Raw genomic sequence first — 26,552 nt, 5'->3', positions numbered from 1 at the left:
ATGTATGTTACTGGACTCCAGGATGTATTTTCAAACTCCAGCATCTTGATTCTCATCCAAGGACACAAGGAAACCTCAACCATGAACTTATTTTAACTGCTGATTGAATTCTCCTGGCCACAGTCACTTGTAGCATTCAACAATACTCTTTCCTGAGGAAGCACAACTTTGGAGATTAAAAAATCCCCTTAAAGAAACATGAAGTTCTGTACCAGACTTCAAGAAAATACAGATCACCAAACATTGTCATTGAAGGAATTGAGCTAAATGCTGCCAAGCAACTACATTAAAAATGAACCACCCTTGACAAATAAAGGTGGTCAAGAAGAGTATCCAATAAGAGACTAAGGTATACAAAATAGTGAAAGGTAGTGGTAAGCTAGAGAATTGGCATTTTCTTTTTTTAAGGAACCAACAGTGGATGACTAGAATGTTAATGAAGAGGGAGAAAATTGATTATGACAATAAACTGACAAAAGGCATAAAAACAAACAGCAAGAGCTTCCACAGGCACATAAAAACAAAGAGTGGCTAAAGTAAGTGATGGACCTGTGGAGGACATACCTTGGATAGCAATAACAAAACAAGCTTTCTGCTCTGAGTTTCATCATGGCAAATGATTACCTGGAGAGCTAAGAACATGTTCCACAGATGTCTTCCGAGACCGCATGAAAAAAATGCAATGTTCCCAATTCCTCATGGGAACCTTGTACCAAGAATGCTCAAACATGTACCAAGAAGAATCTGCAAAAAAGATGTCAGACAGCCTGAGCATCTCCAACGGGACCAGGTGGAGGCCAAGCACAAACAGCAGAAGGAGTATACAAATAAAAACAAGCATCACATCCAGCCAACAACCCCCCCCCCCCCCCCCCCCCCCCATGTGGCTGGGCGTGTGCAGACCTGTCACTGGACTGTTTCCTCAACTCAAAACACAACCCGAATCTCAAAGAAAGCTGTCCTTGGTCTTGATGTGCAGAAGGAGATTTGAAGGGAGTCTCTGGATTTGTCAAGGAAGCTGAAATGTAATCTTTTTCTTTGTGCATCCACTTATAATGGGGCTTTCATTGTTAGGGTCCCTGATGAGTGTTGATTAACCATGTTTCAAATTATTGACTCTTGTTGCCAATCCACTAGCTGCTCGTGTCATGGTGTGAAGAGGTCAGGGATGGTATGCTATTACAGGATGTAAAGCATTGATATCCTGCGTATGACTCCAGCAATGATGCAGGAGAAGACGGACACAGAGAATTTGTGGGTTGTGGTGACAGGCGAAGTGTGGCTCTAAATGCATTTGGTAGCAAATTGTCCTCAGTTGGTTGTAACTGACATGAGACCTGAGTCTTCTGAGAGACTGGTATTCTGAAATGTCCAGGATGCTCATCTTCTTAGTGCAACATGTTGCGGGGATCACCTCTTGCAAATTGCAACTCTTTTTATTCTAAACTCATCACTCTAATGTGGAAAGGCAGGTCTTTAAGGTCTAGATTATTGTTGGTTCTCTTGGCTGTGTTCCTATTGCTGTTAATCCTCTGCTGTTCTACCTGATACCATTCTGAGATGCAAAGAAAAGCAGCATTAGCAGCATCCAAAAATCAGATGTATCAAACTCCAAATCGCAGAAAGTCACCTTTCAACTTGAGAACAAAGAACTTTCAGAAAATTCAGCAGGAAAGCAGCTGTGAGGTTTTGATCTTTATTAGAATATTTGCCTGTTATTTCTTCAGCTTCTTTAATTGTCACTTTGAAAGAAAGCCCATATTGCTTTCACTGGTGCGTTCCTGGAAATCTGGGAAAGGTGTGCACTAGAATCCTTAGCCCCATGTTAATGCTGCAATTAACATATTGAAATTGACAACCTTAGTTTTCCGGAGGTGGATACTTGCTGCAGTTGAATCTTGCAGTTACCTTCTGATAGTGGCATGTTGGTGTCATATTTTCAATGCGGCATTGATTTCTTTACTTTTTAACTTGAACATCAACTTCCAAAATAACATGTACCTCAACATGTTTTGATCAATGCAGAACAGAGATTGAATGTATTTGCTGATTATAGGCTGTTTATAATTACTTCCTTTTCATCACCAATGGTTTCTGCTTGCATATATTAATGGAATTAATTTAGAAAATGCCTCAGGATAAAAAAAAAATGTTTTCTCTGTGCAGAAAATATTTATGAGGAGGTGAATGGCAGCTTGCCCAGGAATTTAAAACTGTTAAAAGTCAGAGATGATCTAATAATACCAACAATGTTGCGCAGATTATGAATGCTGTTAGAACCCAAGGATATTGTCACAGTCCTGTAGTCATTGCCTGCATTTATGATTATATTCAACCCATCCACAAATATAAATTGCTTAAGCTGCCGTAAACATTTGTTTTGCCCCATTATTCAATGTATGCAGCCTGGAAGCATAATCTCTGGGTCTGCACAGATCCAGCTATACTTTTAAATTAGTCTGTTGTTACAATTCTAATTAAAATAAATGCAGACATTATAGAATGCAGTCTTCTTCTTAGCATTCAGCAGATCTAAAGAAAGGGAAAGGTCTCAATTTGGGGCAGGAATCTATGCATTATTTTTAGAAAGGATATTCTTAGAAAATTTTATGATCTCCAAGTCAATAACTCGGACATTACCTATTCTATGCAATTGCCTATATATGATCTTTATAAATTAAATGTTGTGTAAAATTAACTACAAATTGTAGGACGCATAGTAGAACTGGAGCACAATTTGTGCTGACAATTAACTTGAAGTGCTATTGATTTTCTTTTTGCGATAAAACATTATACCAAGGCACAGCATGGCTTCTGAGATCAGTTGCACTCTTCCTAAAATCAGAAGGGCAGGAAGTTCTTCTGGTGTTACACTGAATCTTCAGTTATTGTCACTGAAACAGATTAAACAACTACTTAACTCATTGTTTTTGATACCTTGGTCATGAGGCGGCACAGTGGTTAGCACTGCTGCTTCACAGCATCAGGGACTCAGGTTTGATCCCCCACCCTCGGACCACCATGTTTGTGGAGTTTGCACTTTCTCCCTGCGTCTGCATGGCTTTCCGCTGGGTGGTCTGTGGTCTGGTTTCCTCCGACAGTTCAAAGATGTGCAATTTAGATGGATTGGCCATGCTAAATTGCCCATAATGTCCAGTAATGTCCGGGTTAGGTGGATCAGCCATGGGAAATGCAGGTTTAGAGGGATAGGATAAGGGAGGTGCATCTGGGTGGGATGCTGTTCGGAAGATCAGTGTGCACTCAATGGGCTGAATAGCCTTCTTGGACTCCTCCATCGCCAGACCATAGCAACACGACGGTTGGAGGAAGAGCGCCTCATCTTCCGCCTGGGAACCCTCCAACCACAAGGGATGAACTCAGATTTCTCCAGTTTCCTCATTTCCCCTCCCCCCACCTTGTCTCAGTCAAATCCCTCGAGCTCAGCACCGCCTTCCTAACCTGCAATCTTCTTCCTGACCTCTCTGCCCCCACCCCACTCCGGCCTATCACCCTCACCTTGACCTCCTTCCATCTATCGCATTTCCAACGCCCCTCCCCCAAGTCCCTCCTCCCTACCTTTTATCTTAGCCTGCTGGGCACACTTTCCTCATTCCTGAAGAAGGGCTTATGCCCGAAACGTCGATTCTCCTGTTCCCTGGATGCTGCCTGACCTGCTGCGCTTTTCCAGCAACACATTTTCAGCTCTGAATAGCCTTCTTCCACACTGTGGGGATTCTATGACTCTAAGAATTTCACAGGTTGTAAAGCTCTTTAGGATGTTCTGTGGATGGGAAAATCATGATGTAAATGTAAACTGCATGCAGTTTTTTCCCCATTCCCTCATTAGTGAGGTGATAAACACTTCTCTTTAATGAATTTTTCTAGTTGCATCACATCTCAGTGAACCTTTCTCAACTTAAATTTTCTTCTTGATCATATTCCACAAAAAAACACATTTGACGAAAAAGCATTTGGCATTAATCTATTTTTTGGACAAACACTTATTTTTTGCAGACTCTCTTTATGTTCAGGTGCAAAGGAAATATTTTAATAATTTCCTTTAAAATAGAGTCAAATAGCATGGAATCAGACCCTTCAGTCCAACTAGTCCATGCTGACCATGTTTCCAAATGAAATGAGTCTGACTTGCCTGCATTTGGTCCATATTACCTCCAAACCTTTCGTATTCATGTACTTAGCCAAATGTCTTTTAAATGTTGTAATGCATGTACATCCTCTGACAGTTCATTCAACACATGAACCATCCTGTGTAAAAAAAAGTTGCCCCTCATATCCTTTATAAAACTTTCTCCTCTCACCTTAAAAATATGCCCCCTTGTTTTGAAATCCCCCATCTTAGGGAAAGGTTCTTTGCTATTCACCTCTCCCAACGCAACAAGGCAGAAGCCCCTGGTCCTCACCTTCCACCCCACCAACCTCCGCACACAACGCTTCATTCACCGCCACTTCCGCCATTTCCAAACAGACCCCACTACCAGAGATATATTTCCTTCCCCACCCGTATCAGCATTCCGAAAAGGCCATTCCCTCTGCGACTCCCTCGTCTGGACCACACCCGCCACCAGCCCACGCCTCACTCCTGGCACCTTTCCCTGCCACTGCAGGAAGTGCAAAACCTGTGCCCACACCATTCCCCTTACCTCCATCCAAGGCTCCAAATCATCCTTCCACATATGTTAGAAATTCACCTGCACCTCTACCAATGTCATCTACTGCATCCGTTGCACCTGGTGTGGTCTCCTCTACATCGGAGAGACAGGATGCCTTCTTGCGGATCGTTTCAGAGAACATCTCTGGGACACCTGCATCCACTAACCCCACCACCCAGTGGCTGAACGCTTCAAATTCCTCTCCCACTCCGTCAAGGACATGCAGGTCCTGGGCCTCCTCCACTGCCAAAGTATTTCCACCCAACGCCTAGAGGAGGAATGCCTCATATTCCGCCTTGGGACCCTGCAACTACATGGGATAAATGTGGATTTCAACAGCTTCCTCATTTCCCCTCCCCCCACATTATCCCAGTCCCAAGCCTCCAACTCAGCACCGCCCTCTGGACCTGTCCATCACTCCCCCCTCTGACCTATCACCTTCTCCTTCACTTTCATTCACATATTACTTTCCCAGCTACTTCCCCCCAACTCCACCCACCTCCCATTTATCTCTCAGCCCTGACCCTTAAGCATCATTCCTGATGATTCTCCTGCTCCTCGGATGCTGCCTGACCAGACGTGCTTTTCCAGCACTACACTCTTGACTGGGACTCTCTTCACTGGAGCATAGAAGGTTGAGGGGTGATCTTATAAAGGTTTATAAAATCACGAAGGGTTCAAGGATGGTGTTGCGTGAAGTGGAGGAGATGCGCTGGAGGGCAGCATCAACCACATGGGAAGAGAAGTTGCGATCGTGGAAGAAGGAGGCCATCTGGGACTTTCTGAGGTGGAATTCCTCCCTGAAGAAAGTCCCAGCCTATTTTTAAAACTCAAACCCTCCATGCCTGGTAACATCCTGGTAGATCTTTTCTGAACCCTCTTCAGTTTAATAATATCCTTCCTATAGTAGGGTGACCAGAATTGCACACAGTACTCCAGAAAATGCCTCACCAACATCCTGTACAACCTCAACATGTTGTTCCAACTCATGTACTCAATGGTCTGAGCAATGAAGGCAAGCACGCTAAGCACCTTCTTAACCACCCTGCCAATTTTTGATGCAAATTTCCAAGAATGATGGACCTGAACTCTAGGTCTCTCTGTTCTACAACACTAACCAGGGCCCTACTGTTAACTGAATAAGTCATACCCTTGTTTGTTTACAAAAATGCAATACCTCACATTTATCCAAATTAAACTTCATCTACTGTTCCTCAGCCCATTGATCCAATTGATCAAGATTTTTTTTTGCTGTGAACCTTGAACTGATGAGTAATCAAATCCTCTGAGGAATATGAGATTATCTGCAAACACTTGTAATTCCACTTAAGACATGCAAAAGTGGAAAAACACATTGGGCACCTTGAGCGTCCAGCGCAAGTTAAGGAATCTTTACCCTACTCCAGACCTGAAGCGATTATGCCCAGTGGTGCCCATGTATTGGTGTGTGTGTATGTGTGTGTGTGTGTGTGTGTGTGTGTGTGTGTGTGTGTGTGTGTGTGTGTGTGTGTGTGTGTGTGTGTGTGTGTGTGTGTGTGTGTGTGTGTGTGTTTCCACTTGGCTTGCAATACAATTTGATGCCTGTGCTGCCATTTTGCAGCTTAGTGGTCCAACTGAAATCATATCTTAAACTTGCATAGTTTCCCATCCATCAAGCAACATGGTCTCCTACCTGCAGCAAATTTAAATGGATCACCAACTCCTTAGTTAACTGCTAGAATATTGATTCCAGCAATCTGGTGAAGGCCAGACTATCATTATGCATGCCCATTTAGGCACTGTTATCTGCAGCCATGGTGGTAACCATCTGAGCTGGCATGACAATGAGCTGACCTTACATTTGGAATGTTCAGGGTACTCCTGGACATCATTTATCAGCTTTCTGGCAGGTTTCACGCTGCTTCTTAGTGTGTGCCTGTAAGCCACCTTCTGCAAGCCACTCCAGTGTGGTCGTTATCTGAGTCTTCTCTGAAGAACTGGCAGTTGCACATCTCAGACTCCCTGTAAGGTATTTACAGGGTCAGTGTCGGAAGTGATAGCTTTATTTGTGAAATCACGTGGTGGTGTTTCTTAGTCATATTGTTCCAAGTCTTCCTCCACTATCCAGCCAGATTCAACAATTTTGTATACAAAAGGATCAGGCAGAAGATTAAAGTTTTGGTGAGTAGAGGGGAGAAAGCAGAAGATGCCTCCTTCCATAAGTTGCACCTCAGAGAAGCATTGAGATGTACAGCACAGAAACAGACCCTTCAGTCCAACTTGTCCTTGCCAACCAGATATCCGAAATTAATCTAGTCCCATTTTCTAGCACTTGGCCCATATCCCTGTGAACCCTTACTATTTATATACCAACCCAGATGCCTTTTAAATGTTGTAATTGTACCAGCCTCCACCACTTCCTCTGGCAGCTCATTCCACACACGCATCACCCTCTGCATGAAAAAGTTGCCCCTTAGGTCCCTTTTAAATCTTTCCCCTCTCACCCTGAACTTTACAGTCTAGTTCTGGACTCCCCCGCCCCAGGACAAAGAACTTGTCTGTTAATCCTATCCATACCCCTCATGATATTATAAACCTCTAAAAGGTCACCCCTCAGCCTCCGACGCTCCAGGGAAAATAGCCCCAGCCTTTTCAGCCTCTCCCTATAGCTCAAATCCTCCAACCCTGGCAACATCCTTGTAAATCTTTTCTGAACCTTTTCAAGTTTCACAACACCTATCCTAAGTCTGAAGAGATTATTTGAAGAGGAAGAGGATAAGGCATAAGGTACCGTCATCTTCATTGCTTCAGCCATTGTAACTACCCCATTTAGGCTACAGCAGCCATTTCTCTCTGGATTCAAATAAATTTCTGCTATCTTCAGTTGTGCACAATCATTTCTGATTAGAGAGGGATGTATGTCAGTGAATTGTTTGAGGGGTTTTTGGTTATATGTTTGAATAGGAGAAAGTGAGGACTGCAGATGTTGGAGATCATAGTCGAGAGTAGGGTGCTGGAAAATCTCAGCAGGTCAGGCAGCATCTGAGGAGCAGGAGAATCGGCTGGCAAGATCTGAAATGTGGGTGTAAGGTGTGTGGTAGTGCTAAGTATATGAAGGTGAGATGAAACATGAGGTTGATATGTACATGCTCTGACAGACAAGATAGCGATGTGGTGATTTTGACTGGTGAGTCATTCATTGGTGAAATATTACATTTGACAATGAATTAACTATGCTTGACCACTCTTGTGAGGTCACTGAACTTCTTATGACACTGCGTCCAGGTCCTTGGGCCCAAGGCATTGACCTCCATGACAACTTGTTTCTATAACTTTCTCAGTATTTGTTTGGAGGCTTCCTCAGGTCTCTTGCAGGGATGGCATGGCACTGCTTGCTTCCAGATGCTCCACCCAAAATTCCAGCGCAGCATCAAAAGCTTGGATATGCATTCTGCCTTTGTCAGCTATTCTTCTTTTCTTTCTCATGTCAGATCCAGATCTGACAGGATTCCCAGCACCTGGTCTCGTCACAATGCACCACTCCTTTAAGCAATACAGCTTTAGGTGGTATTTGCAAGTATTGATTTTACATTCCCCTCAAGCTGTTCCATGCTGCAAATCAACAGCACTGTTGCATGAGAGATAATTCAAATGAGCAGGCAGCGTGAAGATAGATGCATGTTCACTGTGTTACATTGAAGAGGGGCAGCTTAATCCACAACATTTGATCCCTGTACACTTTTTATTTACTCTGCTGTTGTACATCAACCTGCCTTTCCAGAAATATGAAGAAGCATTTTCTCCAACAGATGATACACTTTAATCATTTTATTGCTGAGGTTGATCTCCACCCATATCAGTATTACATTTGAGGACCAAAATAAGGAAAATCACAGAGCACGTAAAGGTAAGAGTTGCCATAGTCCCAGAGGAGAGAGACAGTTAGCCAGTGTTGGTTTAAACTGAGTGTCGCCATATCTCGGGCAAGGATGATAAGGCGGGACCTTCTGTGGTAATTGTGTAGGAATTGAAGCTGCTCTGTTGATGTCACTCTGCAAAGCAAACCAGCTATCCAGCTAACTGAGCTAACCAATTCCCATCAAGCATCCTATGTAACAAGGAAATCTTTCTGTTACAAACATTGTTTCATAAACAACTTGATAGGAGCATTCATTAATCACAAATCAAGGAGCTGAAATACTAACTTGTTTTGAACTGAATGCTGCCTGTATAGGCTTACCTATTTATTGTAACATTGCTCAAGTACACACACTTTAGAATGACAAGCTATGAAATTATTTCAACTTTGTTTGTCAGCCATCTGAGAGTTTGGGCTTGTAACTAGAATCCTGAGAATAATGGAAAAATATAAATAAAACTGGGGAAAAGAAAGCCAAAGAGGTAAAGTTTAATTCCTCAGCCAATGCATCACGTCAGTTTTTCCCCATTGTGTTAATCGGACAGAAGTTAATTATTTTCTGTATGACTCCACATCTCGACTGGCAAAAAAATATGAAATGTCTGAAAGCTCCACGGGGAGAAAAAAAAAGATTGTTTCACTTTTTTTATTAGTTTAATATCTGACCTAAATTGAAAACATTTCCTGTAGAGTGATATTTTCTGGTGCTGTTTCTTTCCAGGTATGATGTTGATTCAAAAAGCCCAGATTTATCAAAACATGTAAGTAGTCTGATCCTCTCCATCTTTACATGATGTTCTGTTATTTAATTTTGATTTAAACTGAGTGCTAGCTAACTTACTCTGATTCTTCCAACTGTAGTGAATAGAGAACATTTTGTCATAGTATATCGCAAATGACTAGCATAACAACACTTTAATTATGAGGAAAGGTAATGTAAATTAGATTGTAGTTCTTTGAATATAAGAGCCTGAAGTGTAATCTGATTGAGAGTCAGGACAATAGTAAAAAGTTTCAATGGAGAAGATAACGAGGAACTATCCTCCTCATTCAGTGAGTCCAGAATAAACAGGCACAATCTTATTATTAGAGCTAGACCATATAGGAATGAAATCATATAAACAACAAAGGGTATGTGAAATTCTCAAGCCAAAACAACTGTGGATACTGATTCATTTTAAATTTTCATTTGCTAAGAATATCAAGAGATGATGCGCAAGTAAATAGAGTTGATACATAGACCATGCAATTGTAGAATCCTACTGTGGGGAAAGAGGCCATTTGGCCCATTGGGTCGGCACTGACCCTCCAAAGAGCATTCCAACCAGACCCAGGCCCTGCTGTGTTCCTCTAACCCCACATTTACCATAGCTAACCCACCGAGCCTGCAAATCCCTGGACGCTACAGGATAGTTTAGCATGGTCAATCCACCTAACCTGCACATCTCTGGATTGGACATCAGCCAAAATCTAAATGAATCCTCAAAAAGTTATGAAGGTTGAATGGCTGACTCCCATTTCCAGAAGAAGCAAAAAAGCTCAACAGGATGCTGGAAGTCTGAAACAAATGCAGAATGCTGGAGAAACTCAACAGGTCTGGTAGTATCTGTGGTGAGAGCAACAGTTACTGTTTTGGATTCAGTATGGCTCTTCTTCAAAACTGAGTTTTGTCAGCATTCTCTGTGTTTGTTTTAGCTGAATGTCTATCTGGTTAACAAACAGGGCAGAACATGAGCAGGCCCTTCCGCTTACCATGTCTGTGCTGACCATGATGGAGACATAAAATCTTCAGATGCTGGAATCCAAAATAGACATACAGGAGGCTGAAAGAACACAGCAGGTCAGACACCATCAGGAGGCAGAGAAGGATCCTGAAGAAGGGTTACACCCGACACGTCGACTTCTCCAACTTCAAGATGCTGCCTGGTCTGCTGTGTTCTTCCAGCCTCCTGCCTGTCTATTTTATGCTAACCATGATGCCATTCTAAACTAATCTTTGTCTAATCTGCATGTGGTCCATATCTCCATTTTCTCTGCCTGTTCATGTATCTGTCTAAACAGTTCTTAAAGTTTGCTAACATGTCTGCTTCTACCAACTCCTCTGGCAGTATGTTTCATGCACCTACCACTCTGTATAAAAAAGAACTTGCCTCACACATTGCCTTCAAACTTATCCCCTCTCACCTTAAGCCTATGGCCCGTACTGTTAACATTTTCATCCTGGGAGAAAATCTCCAACTGTCCACCTTGCCCATGCCTTTCATAATTTTATATACTTCTATCAGGTCACCCCTCCACCTCCAATATTCTCGCAAAAACAGTTGAAGTTTGTCCAACCACTTCTTGTAACTCACGCACTTCAATCTAGGCAACATCCCAGCAAACTCTTTTTCACCCTCTCCAAAGCCTCCATGTCCTTCTTAAATACCAGAACTGTACATAATATTGCAAATGTGGCCTAACTAAAGTCTTGTACAACTGCAATGTGACTTGCCAACGTTTATTCTCAGTGCTCTGACCGATGAAGGCAAGCATGTCCTATACTTCCTTCCACACCTTATCCACTTGTGTTGACACTTTCAAGAAGCTATGGACTTGCACCCCAAGATCCTTCTATATATCAATACTCCTGAGGATCCTGCCATTTATTGTATGATTTCCTCTTCCACTTGACCTCCTTAAAAAAAAACTCACCTCTCATTTGTCCAGATTAAATTCCATCTGCCATTTCTCTGCCCAACTTCCCAACCGATATACATCTTGCTGCATCCTTTGACAACCTTACTCACTACCCACAATTCCACCAATTTTAATGTTGTCTGCAAACTTATTAATCAGACCACCTACATTTTCATCCCATTGATGTATATACATTTCAAACAGAGGTCCCAGTACTGATCCTTGTGGAATACCACTGGTCAAAGCCCTCCAGTCAGAAAAACATCCTTCCTCAAACACTTCAGTCTTCTATGACCACGTCAGTTTTGAATCCAGCTACCAACTCACCATAGATCCTGTGTGCCTTAATCTTCTGGACCAGCTTACCAGGAGGAACCTTTTCAAATGCTTTTGTAGAGTCTATGTAGACCACATTCACTGCCCTACCCTCATCAACCATCTCCTTCCTTAAAAATCTCAATCAAATTTGAGAGCCAAGACTTGCTCTCCATAAAGCCACGCAGACTATCCCTAATAAGTCCATTCTTTTCCAAATGCGAGTAAATCCTGTCTCTAAGAATTTTCTTTAATAATTTCCCTACCATTGATGTAAGGCTCGCAGGCCTATAATTTCCTAGATTATCCTTATTGTCCTTCTTAAACAAAAAGAACAGCATTGGTTATTCTCCACTCTTCTGGGGCCTTGCCTGTGGCTAAAGAGGAGACAAAGATTTCTGTCAAAGCTGCAGCAATGTCCTCTCTTGCCTCCCTCAGCATCGTGGGATAGATCACAGCAGGCCCTGGGGACTTATCTACTTTACTGTTTTCAAGACAGCCAACACCAACCCCTTCCTAATATTGACAAACCCCTCCATATTGTTAAGATTAGCCATGTTCTTCTCCTTGGTGAATACTGTTGTAAAAAACTCATTGAGGACCTCACCTACTTTCTTTGGCTCCATATGTAAATTTTCTCCTTTGTCTTGGAGTAGATTTACTCTTTCCATATCTACCCTCTTGTTTCTAATATACAGATAAAATGCCTTGGGATTCTACATAATCTTACTTGCCAAGGACATTTCGTGGCTTCCTTGAGCCCTCCTAATTCCATTTCAGTTCTCTCCTGCTCACTTTATATTTTTCAAGGGCCTTGTCTGATTTCACTTTTCTAAACCTTATATATATATAGAATATAGAACATAGAACAATACAGCACAGAACAGGCCCTTCGGCCCACAATGTTGTGCCGAACTTCTAACCTAGATTAAGTACCCATCCATGTACCTATCCAAATGCCGCTTAAAGGTCGCCAATGATTCCGACTCTACCACTCCCACGGGCAGCGCATTCCATGCCCCCACCACTCTCTGGGTAAAGAACCAGAGGCCAAAAAGAGGTGAGGCCATACTGGATTTGGTTCTGGGTAACGAACCAGGCCAGGTGTTAGAATTAGAGGTAGGTGAGCACTTTGGGGATAGTGACCATAATTCGGTGATTTTTACTCTCGTGATGGAGAGGGATAAGTGTGTACTACAGGGCAAGAGTGATAGCTGGGGTCAGGGAAATTATGATGCGGTGAGGCATGACTTAGGATGTGTGGCTTGGAAAAGTAGACTCCAAGGCAAGAGTGTAAATGATATGTGGAGCTTGTTCAAGGAGCAACTATTGAGTGTCCTTGATAATTATGTACCTGTCAGGCAGGGAGGAAAGGGTCGTGCGAGGGAGCCGTGGTTTAATAAGGAATTGGAATCCCTTGTTAAATGGAAGAGGGCGGCCTATCTCAAGATGAGACGTGAAGGTTCAATTGGGGCAATTGAGAGTTATAGGGTAGCCAGGAAGGACCTGAAGAGAGAGCTAAGAGCAGCAAGGAGGGGACATGAAAGGTCCTTAGTCGGTAGGATTAGGGAAAACCCTAAGGCTTTCTATAGGTATGTTAGGAATAAAAGAATGACTAGGGTAGGAATAGGTCCAGTCAAGGATAGTAGTGGGAAGTTGCGTGTGGAGGCGGAAGAGATTGGGGAGACACTGAATGAATACTTTTCTTCAGTATTTACTCAGGAACAGGGCATTGTCGTCGATGTGAATACTGAGTCACAAATAAGTAGAATGGATGGCTTTGAGGTATGTAGAGAAGAGGTGTTGGAAATCCTGGAAAAGGTGAAAATAGATAAGTCCCCTGGGCCTGATGGCATTTATCCTAGGATTCTCTGGGAAGCAAGGGAGGAGATTGCAGAGCCATTGGCCTTGATTTTTATGTCCTCTTTGTCTACAGGAGTAGTGCCAGAAGACTGGAGGATAGCAAATGTGGTTCCCTTGTTCAAAAAGGGGAGGAGGGATAACCCTAGTAACTATAGGCCGGTGAGTCTCACTTCTGTTGTGGGCAAAGTCTTAGAGAGAATTGTAAGGGATAGGATTTATGCACATCTGGATAGGAATAATGTGATCAAGGATAGTCAGCATGGTTTTGTGAAGGGCAGGTCGTGCCTCACAAACCTTATTGAATTCTTTGAAAAGGTGACGAAGGAGGTTGATGAGGGGAAAGCGGTAGATGTGGTATATATGGATTTTAGTAAGGCGTTTGATAAGGTTCCCCATGGTAGGCTACTGCAGAAAATACGGAGATATGGCATTGAGGGTGAGTTGGAGGTTTGGATTAGGAATTGGCTGGATGGAAGAAGACAGAGGGTAGTAGTTGATGGCAAAGTTTCTTCATGGAGTGCCGTCACTAGCGGTGTTCCGCAAGGATCTGTTTTGGGACCATTGCTGTTTGTCATTTTTATAAATGACCTGGAAGAGGGGTTAGAAGGTTGGGTGAGCAAGTTTGCGGATGATACGAAAGTCGGAGGAGTTGTTGACAGTGAGGAAGGATGCGGCAGGTTACAGCAGGATATAGAGAAGCTGCAGAGCTGGGCAGAAAGGTGGCAAATGGAATTCAATGTAGCTAAGTGTGAGGTGATTCACTTTGGGAAGAATAACAAAAAGATGGGGTACTGGGCTAATGGTCGGATACTTGGTAGTGTGGATGAGCAGAGGGATCTTGGTGTCCATGTACACAGATCTCTGAAAGTTGCCACCCAGGTAAATAGTGCGGTGAGGAAGGCATATGGCGTACTGGCTTTTATTGGTAGAGGAATTGAGTTCCGGAGTCCTGAGGTCATGATGCAGTTGTATAAGACTCTGGTGCGTCCGCATCTGGAATATTGTGTGCAGTTTTGGTCGCCATACTATAGGAAGGATGTGGAGGCACTGGAACGGGTGCAGAGGAGGTTTACCAGGATGTTGCCTGGTATGGAAGGAAGATCGTATGAGGAAAGACTGAGACACTTGGGGCTGTTTTCATTAGAGAAAAGAAGGTTTAGGGGTGACTTGATTGAGGTGTACAAGATGATTAGGGGGTTAGATAGGGTTGACAGTGTGAACCTTTTCCCGCGTATGGAGTCGGGTATTACAAGGGGGCATAGCTTTAAATTAAGGGGGGGTAGATATAGGACTGAAGTTAGGGGTAGGTTCTTCACTCAGCGAGTCGTAAGTTCATGGAATGCCCTGCCAGTAGCAGTGGTGGACTCTCCCTCTTTATGGGCATTTAAGCGGGCATTGGATAGGTATATGGAGGATAGTGGGTTAGTATAGGTTAGGTGGGCTTGGATCGGCGCAACATCGAGGGCCAAAGGGCCTGTACTGCGCTGTATTCTTCTATGTTCTATGTTCTATGTTCTAACCCACCCCTGACATCTCCCCTATACCTTCCACCTTTCACCTTAAATTTATGTCCCCTTGTAACACACTGTTGTACCCGGGGAAAAAGTTTCTGACTGTCTACTCTATCTATTCCTCTGATCATCTTATAAACCTCTATCAAGTCACCCCTCATCCTTCGCCGTTCCAACGAGAAAAGGCCGAGAACTCTCAACCTATCCTCGTACGACTTCCTCTCCATTCCAGGCAACATCCTGGTAAATCTTCTCTGCACCCTCTCCAAAGCTTCCACATCTTTCCTAAAGTGAGGCGACCAGAACTGCACACAGTACTCCAACTGTGGCCTAACCAAAGTCCTGTACAGCTGCAACATCACTTCACGACTCTTGAATTCAATCCCTCTGCTAATGAACGATAATACTCCATAGGCCTTCTTACAAACTCTATCCACCTGAGTGGCAACCTTCAAAGATCTATGTACATAGACCCCAAGATCCCTCTGTTCCTCCACCTGACTAAGAACCCTACCATTAACCCTGTATTCCGCATTCTTATTTGTTCTTCCAAAATGGACAACCTCACACTTGGCAGGGTTGAACTCCATCTGCCACTCCTCAGCCCAGCTCTGCATCATATCTAAGTCCCTCTGTAGCCGACAACAGCCCTCCTCACTGTCCACAACTCCACCTATCTTCGTATCATCTGCAAATTTACTGACCCACCCTTTGACTCCCTCATCCAAGTCATTAATAAAAATTACGAACAGCAGAGGACCCAGAACTGATCCCTGCGGAACTCCACTTGTAACTGGGCTCCAGGCTGAATATTTACCATCTACCACCACTCTCTGCCTTCGACCGGTTAGCCAGTTTTCTATCCAATTGGCCAAATTTCCCTCTATCCCATGCCTCCTGACTTTCCGCATAAGCCTACCATGGGGAACCTTATCAAATGCCTTACTAAAATCCATGTACACTACATCCACTGCTCTACCCTCATCCACATGCTTGGTCACCTCCTCGAAGAATTCAATAAGACTTGTAAGGCAAGACCTACCCTTCACAAATCCATGCTGGCTGTCCCTAATCAAGCAGTGTCTTTCCAGATACTCATAAATCCTATCCCTCAGTACCCTTTCCATTACTTTGCCTACCACAGAAGTAAGACTAACAGGCCTGCAATTCCTGGGGTTATCCCTATTCCCTTTTTTGAACAGGGGCACAACATTCGCTACTCTCCAGTCCCCTGGTACCACCCCCGTTGCCAGTGAAGACGAGAAGATCATTGCCAACGGTACTGCAATTTCCTCTCTTGCTTCCCACATAATCCTAGGATATATCCCGTCAGGCCCGGGGGACTTGTCTATCCTCAAGTTGTTCAAAATGTCCAACACATCTTCCTTCCTAACAGGTATCTCTTCTAGCTTACCAGTCCATTTCACACTCTCCTCTTCTACAATATGGTCCCTCTCGTTCGTAAATACTGAAGAGAAGTACTTGTTCAAGACCTCTCCTATCTCTTCCGACTCAATACACAGTCTCCCACTACTGTCCTTGATCGGACCTACCCTCGTTCTCGTCATTCTCAGGTTTCTCACATACGCATAAAATGCCTTGGGGTTATCCTTGATCCTATCCGCCAAAGATTTTTCATGCCCTCTCTTAGCTCTCCTAATCCCTTTCTTCAGGTCCCTTCTGGCTATCCTGTATCCCTCCACTGCTCTGTCTGAATCCTGTTTCCTCAACCTTATGTAAGCCTCCTTCTTCCTCTTTACCAGACATTCAACCTCTCTGGTCAACCAAGGCTCCCTCACACGACCATTTCTTTCCTGCCTGATAGGTACATACATATCATGGACACGTCGTATCTGCTCTTTGAAAAAGTTCCACATTTCCACCACATCCTTCCCTGACAGCCTATGCTCCCAACGTATGCTCCTCAAATCCTGCCTTACAGCATCGTAATTTCCCTTCCCCCAATTATAAAATCTACCTTGTTGTGCGCACCTATCTCTCTCCATAACCAAGGTGAAAGTCACAGAATTGTGGTCACCATCACCAAAATGTTCACCCACTAACAAGCCCACCACTTGTCCCTGTTCATTACCGAGTACCAAATCCAATATGGCCTCCCCTCTGGTTGGACAATCTACATACTGCGTTAGAAAAGCTTCCTGGACACACTGCACAAACACCGCCCCATCCAATCTACTTGATCTAAAGAGCTTCCAATCAATATTTGGGAAGTTGAAGTCGCCCATGACTACGACCCTGTGGCTTCTGCACCTTTCCAAAATCTGTTTCCCAATCTGTTTCTCCACATCTCTGCTGCTATTGGGGGGCCTATAGTAAACACCCAACAAGGTGACTGCACCTTTCCTATTTCTGACTTCAGCCCATACTACCTCCAGAGGCAGATCCCCCTCAAACTTCCTTTCTGCAGCCGTTATACCATTTCTAATTAGCAATGCCACCCCCCCTCCTTTTTTCCCACCCTCCCTAATCTTACTGAAACACCTGTAACCAGGAACCTCCAACAGCCATTCCTGTCCCTCATCTATCCACGTTTCCGTGATGGCCACAACATCGTAGTCCCAGGTACCGATCCACGCCTTAAGTTCACCCACCTTATTTCTGATACTCCTTGCGTTGAAGTATATGCACTTGAGCCCATCTCTGTGTCCGCAAGTAGTCCCTGTCAGTGCTACCTTCTCCACAGCCTCCCTACAGTCTTGGGCATCCTGACACACAGCTAGCTTACTTGCTGGACTACAAGTCCGGATCCCATTCCCCTGCCAAATTAGTTTAAACCCCCCCGAAGAGTGCTAGCAAACCTACCCCCCAGGATATTGGTGCCCTTCTGGTTCAGGTGCAACCCGTCCTGTTTGTACAGGTCCCACCTTCCCCAGAATGCAGTCCAATTGTCCAAATATCTGAAGCCCTCCCTCCTACACCAGCCTTGCAGCCACGTGTTCAACTGCACTCTCTCCCTATTCTTTGCCTCACTGTCATGTTGTGGTTCTGTTCGCCGAGCTGGGAATTTGTGTTGCAGATGTTTCGTCTCCTGTCTAGGTGACATCCTTAGTGCTTGGGAGCCTCCTGTGAAGCGCTTCTGTGATGTTTCCTCTGGCATTTATAGTGATTTGTCTCTGCCGCTTCCGGTTGTCAGTTCCAGCTGTCCGCTGCAGTGGCCGGTATATTGGGTCCAGGTCGATGTGTTTGTTGATAGAATCTGTGGATGAGTGCCATGCCTCTAAGAATTCCCTGGCTGTTTTCTGTTTGTCTTGTCCTATAATAGTAGTGTTGTCCCAGTCGAACTCATGTTGCTTGTCACCTGAGTGTGTGGCTACTAAGGATAGCTGGTCATGTCGTTTCATGGCTAGTTGGTGTTCATGGATACGGATCATTAGCTGTCTTCCTGTTTATCCTATTTAGTTTTGTGCAGTCCTTGCATGGGATTTTGTACACTACGTTGGTTTTGCTTATGCTGGGTATCGGGTCCTTTATCCTGGTGAGTTGTTGTCTGAGAGTGGCTGTTGGTTTGTGTGCTGTTATGAGTCCTCGTGGTCGTAATAGTCTGGCTGTCAGTTCAGAAATGTTCTTGATGCATGGTAACGTGGCTAGTCCTTTGGGGTGTGGCATGTCCTCATTCCATTGTCTTTCCCTTAGGCATCTGTTGATGAAATTGCAGGGGTATCCGTTTTTGGCAAATACATTGTAGAGGTGTTCTTCTTCCTCTTTTTGCAGTTCTGGTGTGCTGCAGTGTGTTGTGGCCCTTTTGAACAGTGTCTTGATGCAACTTCTTTATTGTGTGTTGGGGTGCTTGCTTTCGTAGTTCAGGATGGAGAAGCGCATACAATAAACATCACAGAAGCGCTTCACAGGAGGCTCCCAAGCGCTGAGGATGTCACCTAGACAGGGGATGAAACGTCTGCAACACAAATTCCAAGCTCGGCGAACAGAACCACAACAACGAGTACCCGAGCTACAAATCTTCTCACAAACTTTGAACTACATATATATATATATATATATATACACACACCCTTCCTTTTTCCTTTTGAATAAACTTTTAATAGCTCTTCTCATCCAAGGTTCCTGAATCTTGCCATCCTTATCTTTCGTTCTAACAGCAACATGCTTGTTCTCAACTCTGATCAACTGGCTTCTTTTAAAAGACGTCCACATGTCAGATGTGGATTTACCCTCAAACAACCTCCCCCATTGTAATTTATCCAGTTCCTGCCTAATAATGTTGTAATTAACTTCCCCCAGTTTAGTACTTCCACCTGAGGACCAGTCTTACCCTAATCCATAATCGTCTTAACATTTACAGACTTATGGTCATTGTTTCCAAAAATGCCCCTCCACTAAAATTTAGCTTTGCTTTGCTCTTCTCTTTAACCATCTTTGTGTTCAACAGATCTTTGTTTTATCCTGAAATTTAAACAAAATCATGTCATTACTTTCACGAGATGGGCAGTATTTGTTTACGTATTTCATTCAATGCACTGTTAATAATTGTGATATTTGACTTGAGTTTAAATGCATGTTAACATTTCAATAAACATGTCAATATATTGGTGAGGAATTGATATCAAGGAGTTAATATTGTCCTTCTCCTACTTTTCTACATGGCAGTTTAGATTTGATTTAAGCATTTATTTTCTTTTTTCACGAAAACCCCTGAACAAAGTAAAGGAGACAATGACCAGTCATAATGGGTCTGCAAATCTGTTTGCTCTGCCTTTGCATGTGGATTCTAATATTTTCCAGCTGTCCAGAAGGGAAAATTGGTACTATAATGTATAACCAAGAACCTGTGCACACAGTTGAAGGCAGGGATTGGAAAGCTTTTTTTGCAGTTTTTATGTCAAACAACGAGTGTTATTTTCAAGCTATTTCGAAATGGTAGATCAATCAAAACAAAATGTTCATTTTCTAGTCTGTTCTTGAATATTGAGAATGGAGCATACACACAAAGGAACTGTCATGGATATTTACTGTGCCAGTGAATTAAAGACTTTAATTTTATGAATTGGCTGATAATTACAATTAGTATTTTAATGGCTCCTATCTTACCAATGCATTCTAATCGACACAATAGCTACAACATAATGGTCCAGATCTTCCAGTCTTCAGATAGTTGGAAACCAGGCATATGAGAAGAAAGATGGCTTTGGGACCTTATGCAGTCTGGATGCTCCAACTTGGAGAGAATTGCCCATAAATTCTGAAATTCTGACAAGAAATCCCCTTCTGTCCAGGACCATCTGAAAGCTTCTCTTGGTTACAATTGAAGATTTCAGACAGTCCTGACTTATTTGAGTAGCTACCTGGAAAATGCTAGACTGAAAATTCCTCCTGAAATGGTTGAATACCTAGCTTATCTGCCTTTCCCGAACACAATGCACCCTCCTCCCCCATACCTCTCCACCTGACTCTCTCTCTTGCCTTTGCCAACCCCAGAACCCACCTGAATGTGCAGCTCCAGTTTGCAGAAAGTAGAAGCAGAGAAGTAATCTGACAATGATTGCTGTTCCTGGAAAGCTTTGGGCCATTATTATGGACTTATTTCAACTTCCAACTTACTGACAATTGTATTAAGATTAAAGATGTTGTTGAAATAATGGTGCTTATCAAGAAGTTCCACCCCTATTTGCATTAATAAAATAGAGTGTTATTCAGGTAATTTAATTACCTATCATCCTTAGAGCAATGTGTTCTGTCAGGGATGATTTCATTTGATCAGTCATTGCGGGAAAGTAAAATATATAATTGAACTATGATATGGTTTGCTACTTTGTAGGATTTTCTGGGACAGATGTTCTGCACCCTGGGGGAGATTGTGGGCTCATCAGGAAGCCGATTAGAGAAACCACTAATGTAAGTCGAATGTAGCTCGAAATTAATTCTACCTAATACTCAAAATTATTTGTGTAAAATATTGTCTTTGCTGACATGACATTGGGAGAACCTGTTCCAGGTTTGGAAAAATTCAGATACAGTAGAAATGGCAAAAAGAGACAGGAACACAGATATTTCATGGAATAGAATCAAACTACATAAGTTTAAAATTAATGTCAAAGGTAATTTAGTTGACAGCACAAGGTTAGACCATATCTTTTTAATTTGCTGGCAGTGAGAATGCTTCATGAAATGGGTTTGAATAGTTAAGTCTCAGTTTCTTGTCAATAAGAACTCAGGGCATGATTTATGCTAAATTTGAAATCTTGTTAAAAAGTTTGATAAGAAGGCATAAGATAATGCATGCATGTGCTTACGTCTGTGTGCATTTTTAAATTTTAAAATACTGTAACAGTAAGGCTACTGAGACCTGACAAGAATAAAAAATAAAGCAAAGTCAGCCTTCCATATATGGGTGGCATGGTGGCTTTAAAGCAAGTTAAAACTAGAGAGAGGAACCATTAATGATTTCTTGATCGTCTTTCAATCCTTTAGAAAATCCAAAGTGTTTTATACCTGACAAAGAATTGGCAAAATGCATTCACTACTACTCTTTAAAATATGAGATAGCCTATTTGTGAATGTCAAGATCCATCAAATAGTTTACTTACTTGACCATGTTTGCTATAGGTTGACGTTTTTAGCCAGAGCATCATGATATAGGAAGACATTTGCAAATGACATAAAGCAAATTCAAAATTCTTCGACTGATGTATAAATAATAAAAGACTATATACAGTGTGACACTGGAAAAAGTACAGCAGCTCAGGCAGCACTGAGGAGCAGGAGAGTCAACATTTAGGGCAGGGCCCTTCATCAGGACTGCAGTATTTAGTATTTCCTATAAACAAAACACTATTAAGAGAAGGGATGGGATTGATTGTCGTCTGAAAAGGGGATCTATGCTTGGAGACCACACTGTGTTGTTAAATGAGTACATTGCATTTGCTTCCAACAACAGCCAAAATGCTGCAAAATACATAGTAAGGGTGCGACAAGTCGAGATACAGAATGGACGAAAAATTGATTGAGAAGATTTACAAAGTTTGCCAGTCTCCAGTTTCTGTAATCAATAATGCTGTATACTGTTGTGTGGTCACAGTTATAACTGCTGTGCACTTGATTCCCATTTCTTGTTAGCAAAACAGCTGAGGGTGGATAAAATCCATCTGAGAACATTACAGTGTTGTCAACTTTGCAAAATAGGCACACATAAAGATTAGGAGTGGAGTTCAATGAAAGTCAAATCTCTGTCATTTGTAAGTGTCTGTGTACTGTCAGTAGTTTAACTCCTTTCAATAGCCTGACAAGCCTATTTTGTGAAAGTTAATGATGTGGCTTCATATGAATGTGAGAGAGTGCTGGTAATGGATTCTAATAGTTGTGAAAAGAAAACCACAAGAATTTGACATGTCAATCACACAATGCATTCGCTTCTACAAGCTGTCCCTCAATATTTCTAGGCTCCCAAGAACTATAATAATCTTCTCGACAGAAACAAAAGGAGCTGACCCATTCCCAGCTGTCTTCTTGCTTGCTTCTTCAATTTTTCACACTTTTTAATCCATCAAATGGCCTCACCATAGTGAGGGACATGGTATTGATTTACCACTTTTACCTTACAAGTGGTCAAGGTTAGAAACCCAGTTGAATGGATGCCTATTGCAATATTGGTTTAGCAGAGGAGCAAGTACATCTAAATAGGTTTGAAGGACAACTCCTGAAACTTTGCACCAGAAGACTTCTCATTCTTTCTTTGCTCACTACTAACAGATGATGAAGAGTCGCCAAACTTGAAACTTTAACTCTGCTTTCTTCCTGCAGATACTGCCCCTCCTGCTGAGTTTGTCCAGCAATTTCTGTTTTGGTTTAAGGTCTCCAGCATCTGTGTTTTTTTGTTTAATTATTGTACCATTCACAGGTTAGGAACCTGTTAAACTCTCCAGTACGCATCGCTGAGGTTCTTCAACTGAGCCAAGGTATAAGCATCTTACCTTAAGGTTCCCTGACCAGTCATGGAGGGTGGCAAACTTGTTTCTGTCAAAGGAAGGATCTGTCATTAAAGGGATCACAACCTGAGCAGGAATGGTTTGGCTGCAGCAATCACAGAAATGGAAAGTAGATCTGAGAAGACTGAGCCTGGGTGTCTCCATCTTTCCTGAAAGTTCTGCTGTAGGATTTCTATTCCTAAGATTGGGGAAGATGGATAATCTTTCCAAACTGGCAAGCATAGTGGATGTCGCACAGAGAGTCAGCAGGTCAGTGTGGTCCCTCCAACTTAAAGACTGAGGATCTAGGAGCCTATTTTGGCAAGAAAGGGAGTGGCATAGCAACGAGAGTTGACACATCTCCCACTCTGGCATTTACAGCAATCCCTTGCACAGCACTCCTCGTGGCAACACCACGATTCTCATTCTTCTCTCAGCAGGCACCTCACATCTCTGTTTGAGTCACCAAAATTCTCACTTAGTTGAAACTTTATTGCTGGAACAGCACAGCAGGTCAGGCAGCATCCAGGGAACAGGAGATTCGACGTTTCGGGCACAGGCCCTTCTTCAGGAATGAGCAGAGAGTGTTCAGCAGGAGAAGATAAAAGGTAGGGAGGAGGGACTTGGAGGAGGGGCGTTGGAAATGTGATAGGTATTCTCACTTACCCTCATTCTGTTGGTTTCTTGTACCCATGCTTGCCTCCTGTCCCCACTGAAACCATTGTTAACCCCCACAACTCTCTGCTTCCTTCCCTACCAGAGAGTGCACAAACTCAAAAGGCAGAGACTCAGGGTTGCATTAAGGTAGCTCTCTAGTGACAGGCATTTTGATGGTAACTGAGAATTCCTACCCACCTGACCCATTTAAAAAGGAGGTCTTATTCCAGCAGGCCGGGTGTGTCATCAGTAACTCATGTGCTTGCATGTAATGGGAGAGCTTATCCTTTGCCTGTAGACCATGTGGTGAGGTCTTGCATCCTTTGAATTAGATGAGTGTTCCCTCTGCCCAGTTGCATAGCACATGGCTGAGAAAAAGGCATAGGTGCCATTGTTACTGCTGGTGGTTTTTCTGTTGCTGTGTGTGCATGGGAAATCATGTCTCACAAACTTGACTGAGTTTTTTGAAGAAGTAACAAAGAGGATCGATGAGGGCAGAGAAATATAACAGGATCTTGATCAGATGGGCCAATGGGCTGAGAAGTGGCAGATGGAGTTTAATTCAGATAAATGTGAGGTGCTGCATTTTGGCAAATCAAATCTTAGCAGGACTTATACACTTAATGGTAAGGTCCTGGGGAGTGTTGCTGAATAAAGAGACCTTGGAGTGCAGGTTCATAGCTCCTTGAAAGTGGAGTCGCAGGTAGATAGGATAGTGAAGAAGGCATTTGGTATGCTTTCTTTTATTGGTCAGAGTATTGAGTACAGGAGTTGGGAGGTCATGTTGCGGCTGCACAGGATACTGATTAGGCCACTGTTGGAATATTGCGTGCAATTCTGGTCTCCTTCCTATCGGAAAGATGTTGTGAAACTTGAAAGGGTTCAGAAAAGATTTACAAGGATGTTGCCAGGGTTGGAGGATTTGAGCTATAGGGAGAGGCTGAACAGGCTGGGGCTGTTTTCCCTGGAGCGTCTGGGCTGAGGGGTGACCTATAGAGGTTTACAAAACTATGAAGGGCATGAATAGGGTAAATAGACAAAGTCTTTTCCCTGGGTGGGGGAGTCCAGACGTAGAAGGCATAGGTTTAGGGTGAGAGGGGAAAAATATAAAACGGACCTAAGGGGCAACGTTTTCACGTAGAGGTTGGCACACGTATGGAATGAGCTGCCAGAGGAAGTGGTGGAGTTTGGTACAATTGCAACATTTAAGAGGCATTTGGATGGGTATATGAATAGGAAGGGTTTGGAGGGATATGGGCTGGGTGCTGGCAGGTGGGACTAGATTGGGTTGGGATATCTGGTCGGCATGGACAGGTTGGACCGAAGAGTCTGTTTCCATGCTGTACATCTCTATGACTCTATGCTGTTGCTCTTTTAGAGGTGCTTGGTAAAACTGCTTCCATGGTGAAGGCTGTCAGCACGGGAGTACAGTTAAAACTGAGTGAAGTATATGACAAATGAAGCGATTGCCAAGAAATTGGCAGTATCCTACAAAGGAATCAAAACACTTTTGAAGAGGCAGTGCTGTTGGTAGTGGCTTTCATCTGGCCATAGCTTCACCTTATCAAGTTCACTAATCACTGACTGTCAAACTTATCAATTTTACCCGAATAGCTCTCCCTACTATGCACTCACCTCCATGAGCTGCTGACTTATTATCATGTTCAAATGCTTTGCCTTGCCAGTTTTCACATTCACCTGGGTGAAAGCTAGGAATGTTGTGGGACGATGGCAGTATCTAAACTCAGCATCAATTCTAGGAGATTTAACTCTCCATTCACAACAAGATCTTCATCCTCTTTATAACGATCCCCTTGGAGTCCAAAATTTCTAAAGACAAATTCAACTGATAGCTGAAGGAATTGTACAGGATTTCACATTTTAAAACTCTAGAACTGTGATTTATTGACCAAACGTTCCTGGAAATGTATGTAGCCAGCTAGAATTAGTCAAATCTTGTAGCTTCCTTTGATTTGCCTATAAATTTGTTCCTTCTATTCTAAGCATGAACCTAAAACTGTTTTCTGTTACAGAGAACCATGGAGACCTTTGACGTCTATCTGTTCACTTTCACACTCAGACCTGGTAGACTGGCTATCTCTGCACTGAGATATCATAGAAATTCCTCCCCTCTCAAAGACAATTCTCTTCACAAGTTGAATCACATAGGCCTTATATTAAGGTACTGATGCCGATTTAATTTCCTTGGGTACCCATTTTTCTTTCATCGTGGAATTAAATGGATGATTCAAAGCACAGTAGTTTATGATCTAATATTCTCAGCCTATTTCTCTGGGATTTGGAGAGATTCATTCTACTGTTAGCACTCAGGCTGCTTGAACATCTTACATTTTCATACCACTAAAACAGTCGGGGGCTCTCTATTCTCCAATAATTAAACCAGCCAGCCTTGCTGAGACAGACTTTCGAACTGGCAAGTACAACACCCTTGGTTTACCCTATATTTATAGACACATCACCAACACATAATAAACTTGTAGACATCATCATTGTAACATCTTGCAAGGAAAGGAATTATCCCAGTTTCTCTGAGAATTTTGTTGCATTATGATATAGATTCCAGATCAGATAGGCTTGTACCTTTTAAGACACTTAGATGATATTAGTGTTGCAATAAACGTCTGTCTTGACAACAACCCATCTGTGTGATTTATGTCATAAGACCATAAGACATAGGAGCGGAAGTAAGGCCATTCGGCCCACTCATGCAGGCTAACATGTAGAAAACCATAAAGCACATTAAATATTTAACCTGACTATCACAGTGAGCAAGAAGAGGTGTGCAGTAAGCCCCTTCTGTCCTAACATTAGAATGGTTCATTTTTGTTTACACATGGTCACTGTAGTTTGACCCCAGATTTGAATAACAGCCCATTGTAATGCATTGTGTGACTCATGTATATCCTCTGTGGCACTTAGCTCTTGTTGTATTGGTAATGTAATTGGCATAGTTTCCTGGGAGTGGCAGGGTTTCTATCAAGCATGCCTGTAGAAATAA

At 42.9% G+C, this 26,552-nt stretch overlaps 1 protein-coding gene across 3 annotated transcripts in view; it reads left to right on the top strand.

Annotated features, from left to right (window-relative positions):
• Positions 1-26,552, top strand: part of LOC122563195 (copine-8-like) — a 664,955-nt gene that overhangs the window by 133,303 nt on the left and 505,100 nt on the right. For all 3 annotated transcript variants that reach the window (XM_043716737.2, XM_087973593.1, XM_087973594.1), the window contains exons 6-7: positions 9,290-9,329; positions 20,731-20,807. In XM_043716737.2, coding sequence (XP_043572672.1) covers positions 9,290-9,329; positions 20,731-20,807 — 117 coding nt within the window. The remainder of the gene's footprint in view (positions 1-9,289; positions 9,330-20,730; positions 20,808-26,552) is intronic.

The sequence above is a fragment of the Chiloscyllium plagiosum genome, unplaced genomic scaffold, assembly GCF_037043375.1.
Source record: "Chiloscyllium plagiosum isolate Xiang-an unplaced genomic scaffold, Cpla_swu_hap1 HiC_scaffold_26, whole genome shotgun sequence".
Lineage (NCBI taxonomy): Eukaryota > Metazoa > Chordata > Chondrichthyes > Orectolobiformes > Hemiscylliidae > Chiloscyllium > Chiloscyllium plagiosum.
Note: the sequence above shows the minus strand (reverse complement) of the source record. Positions and strands in the feature narration are given on the sequence as shown.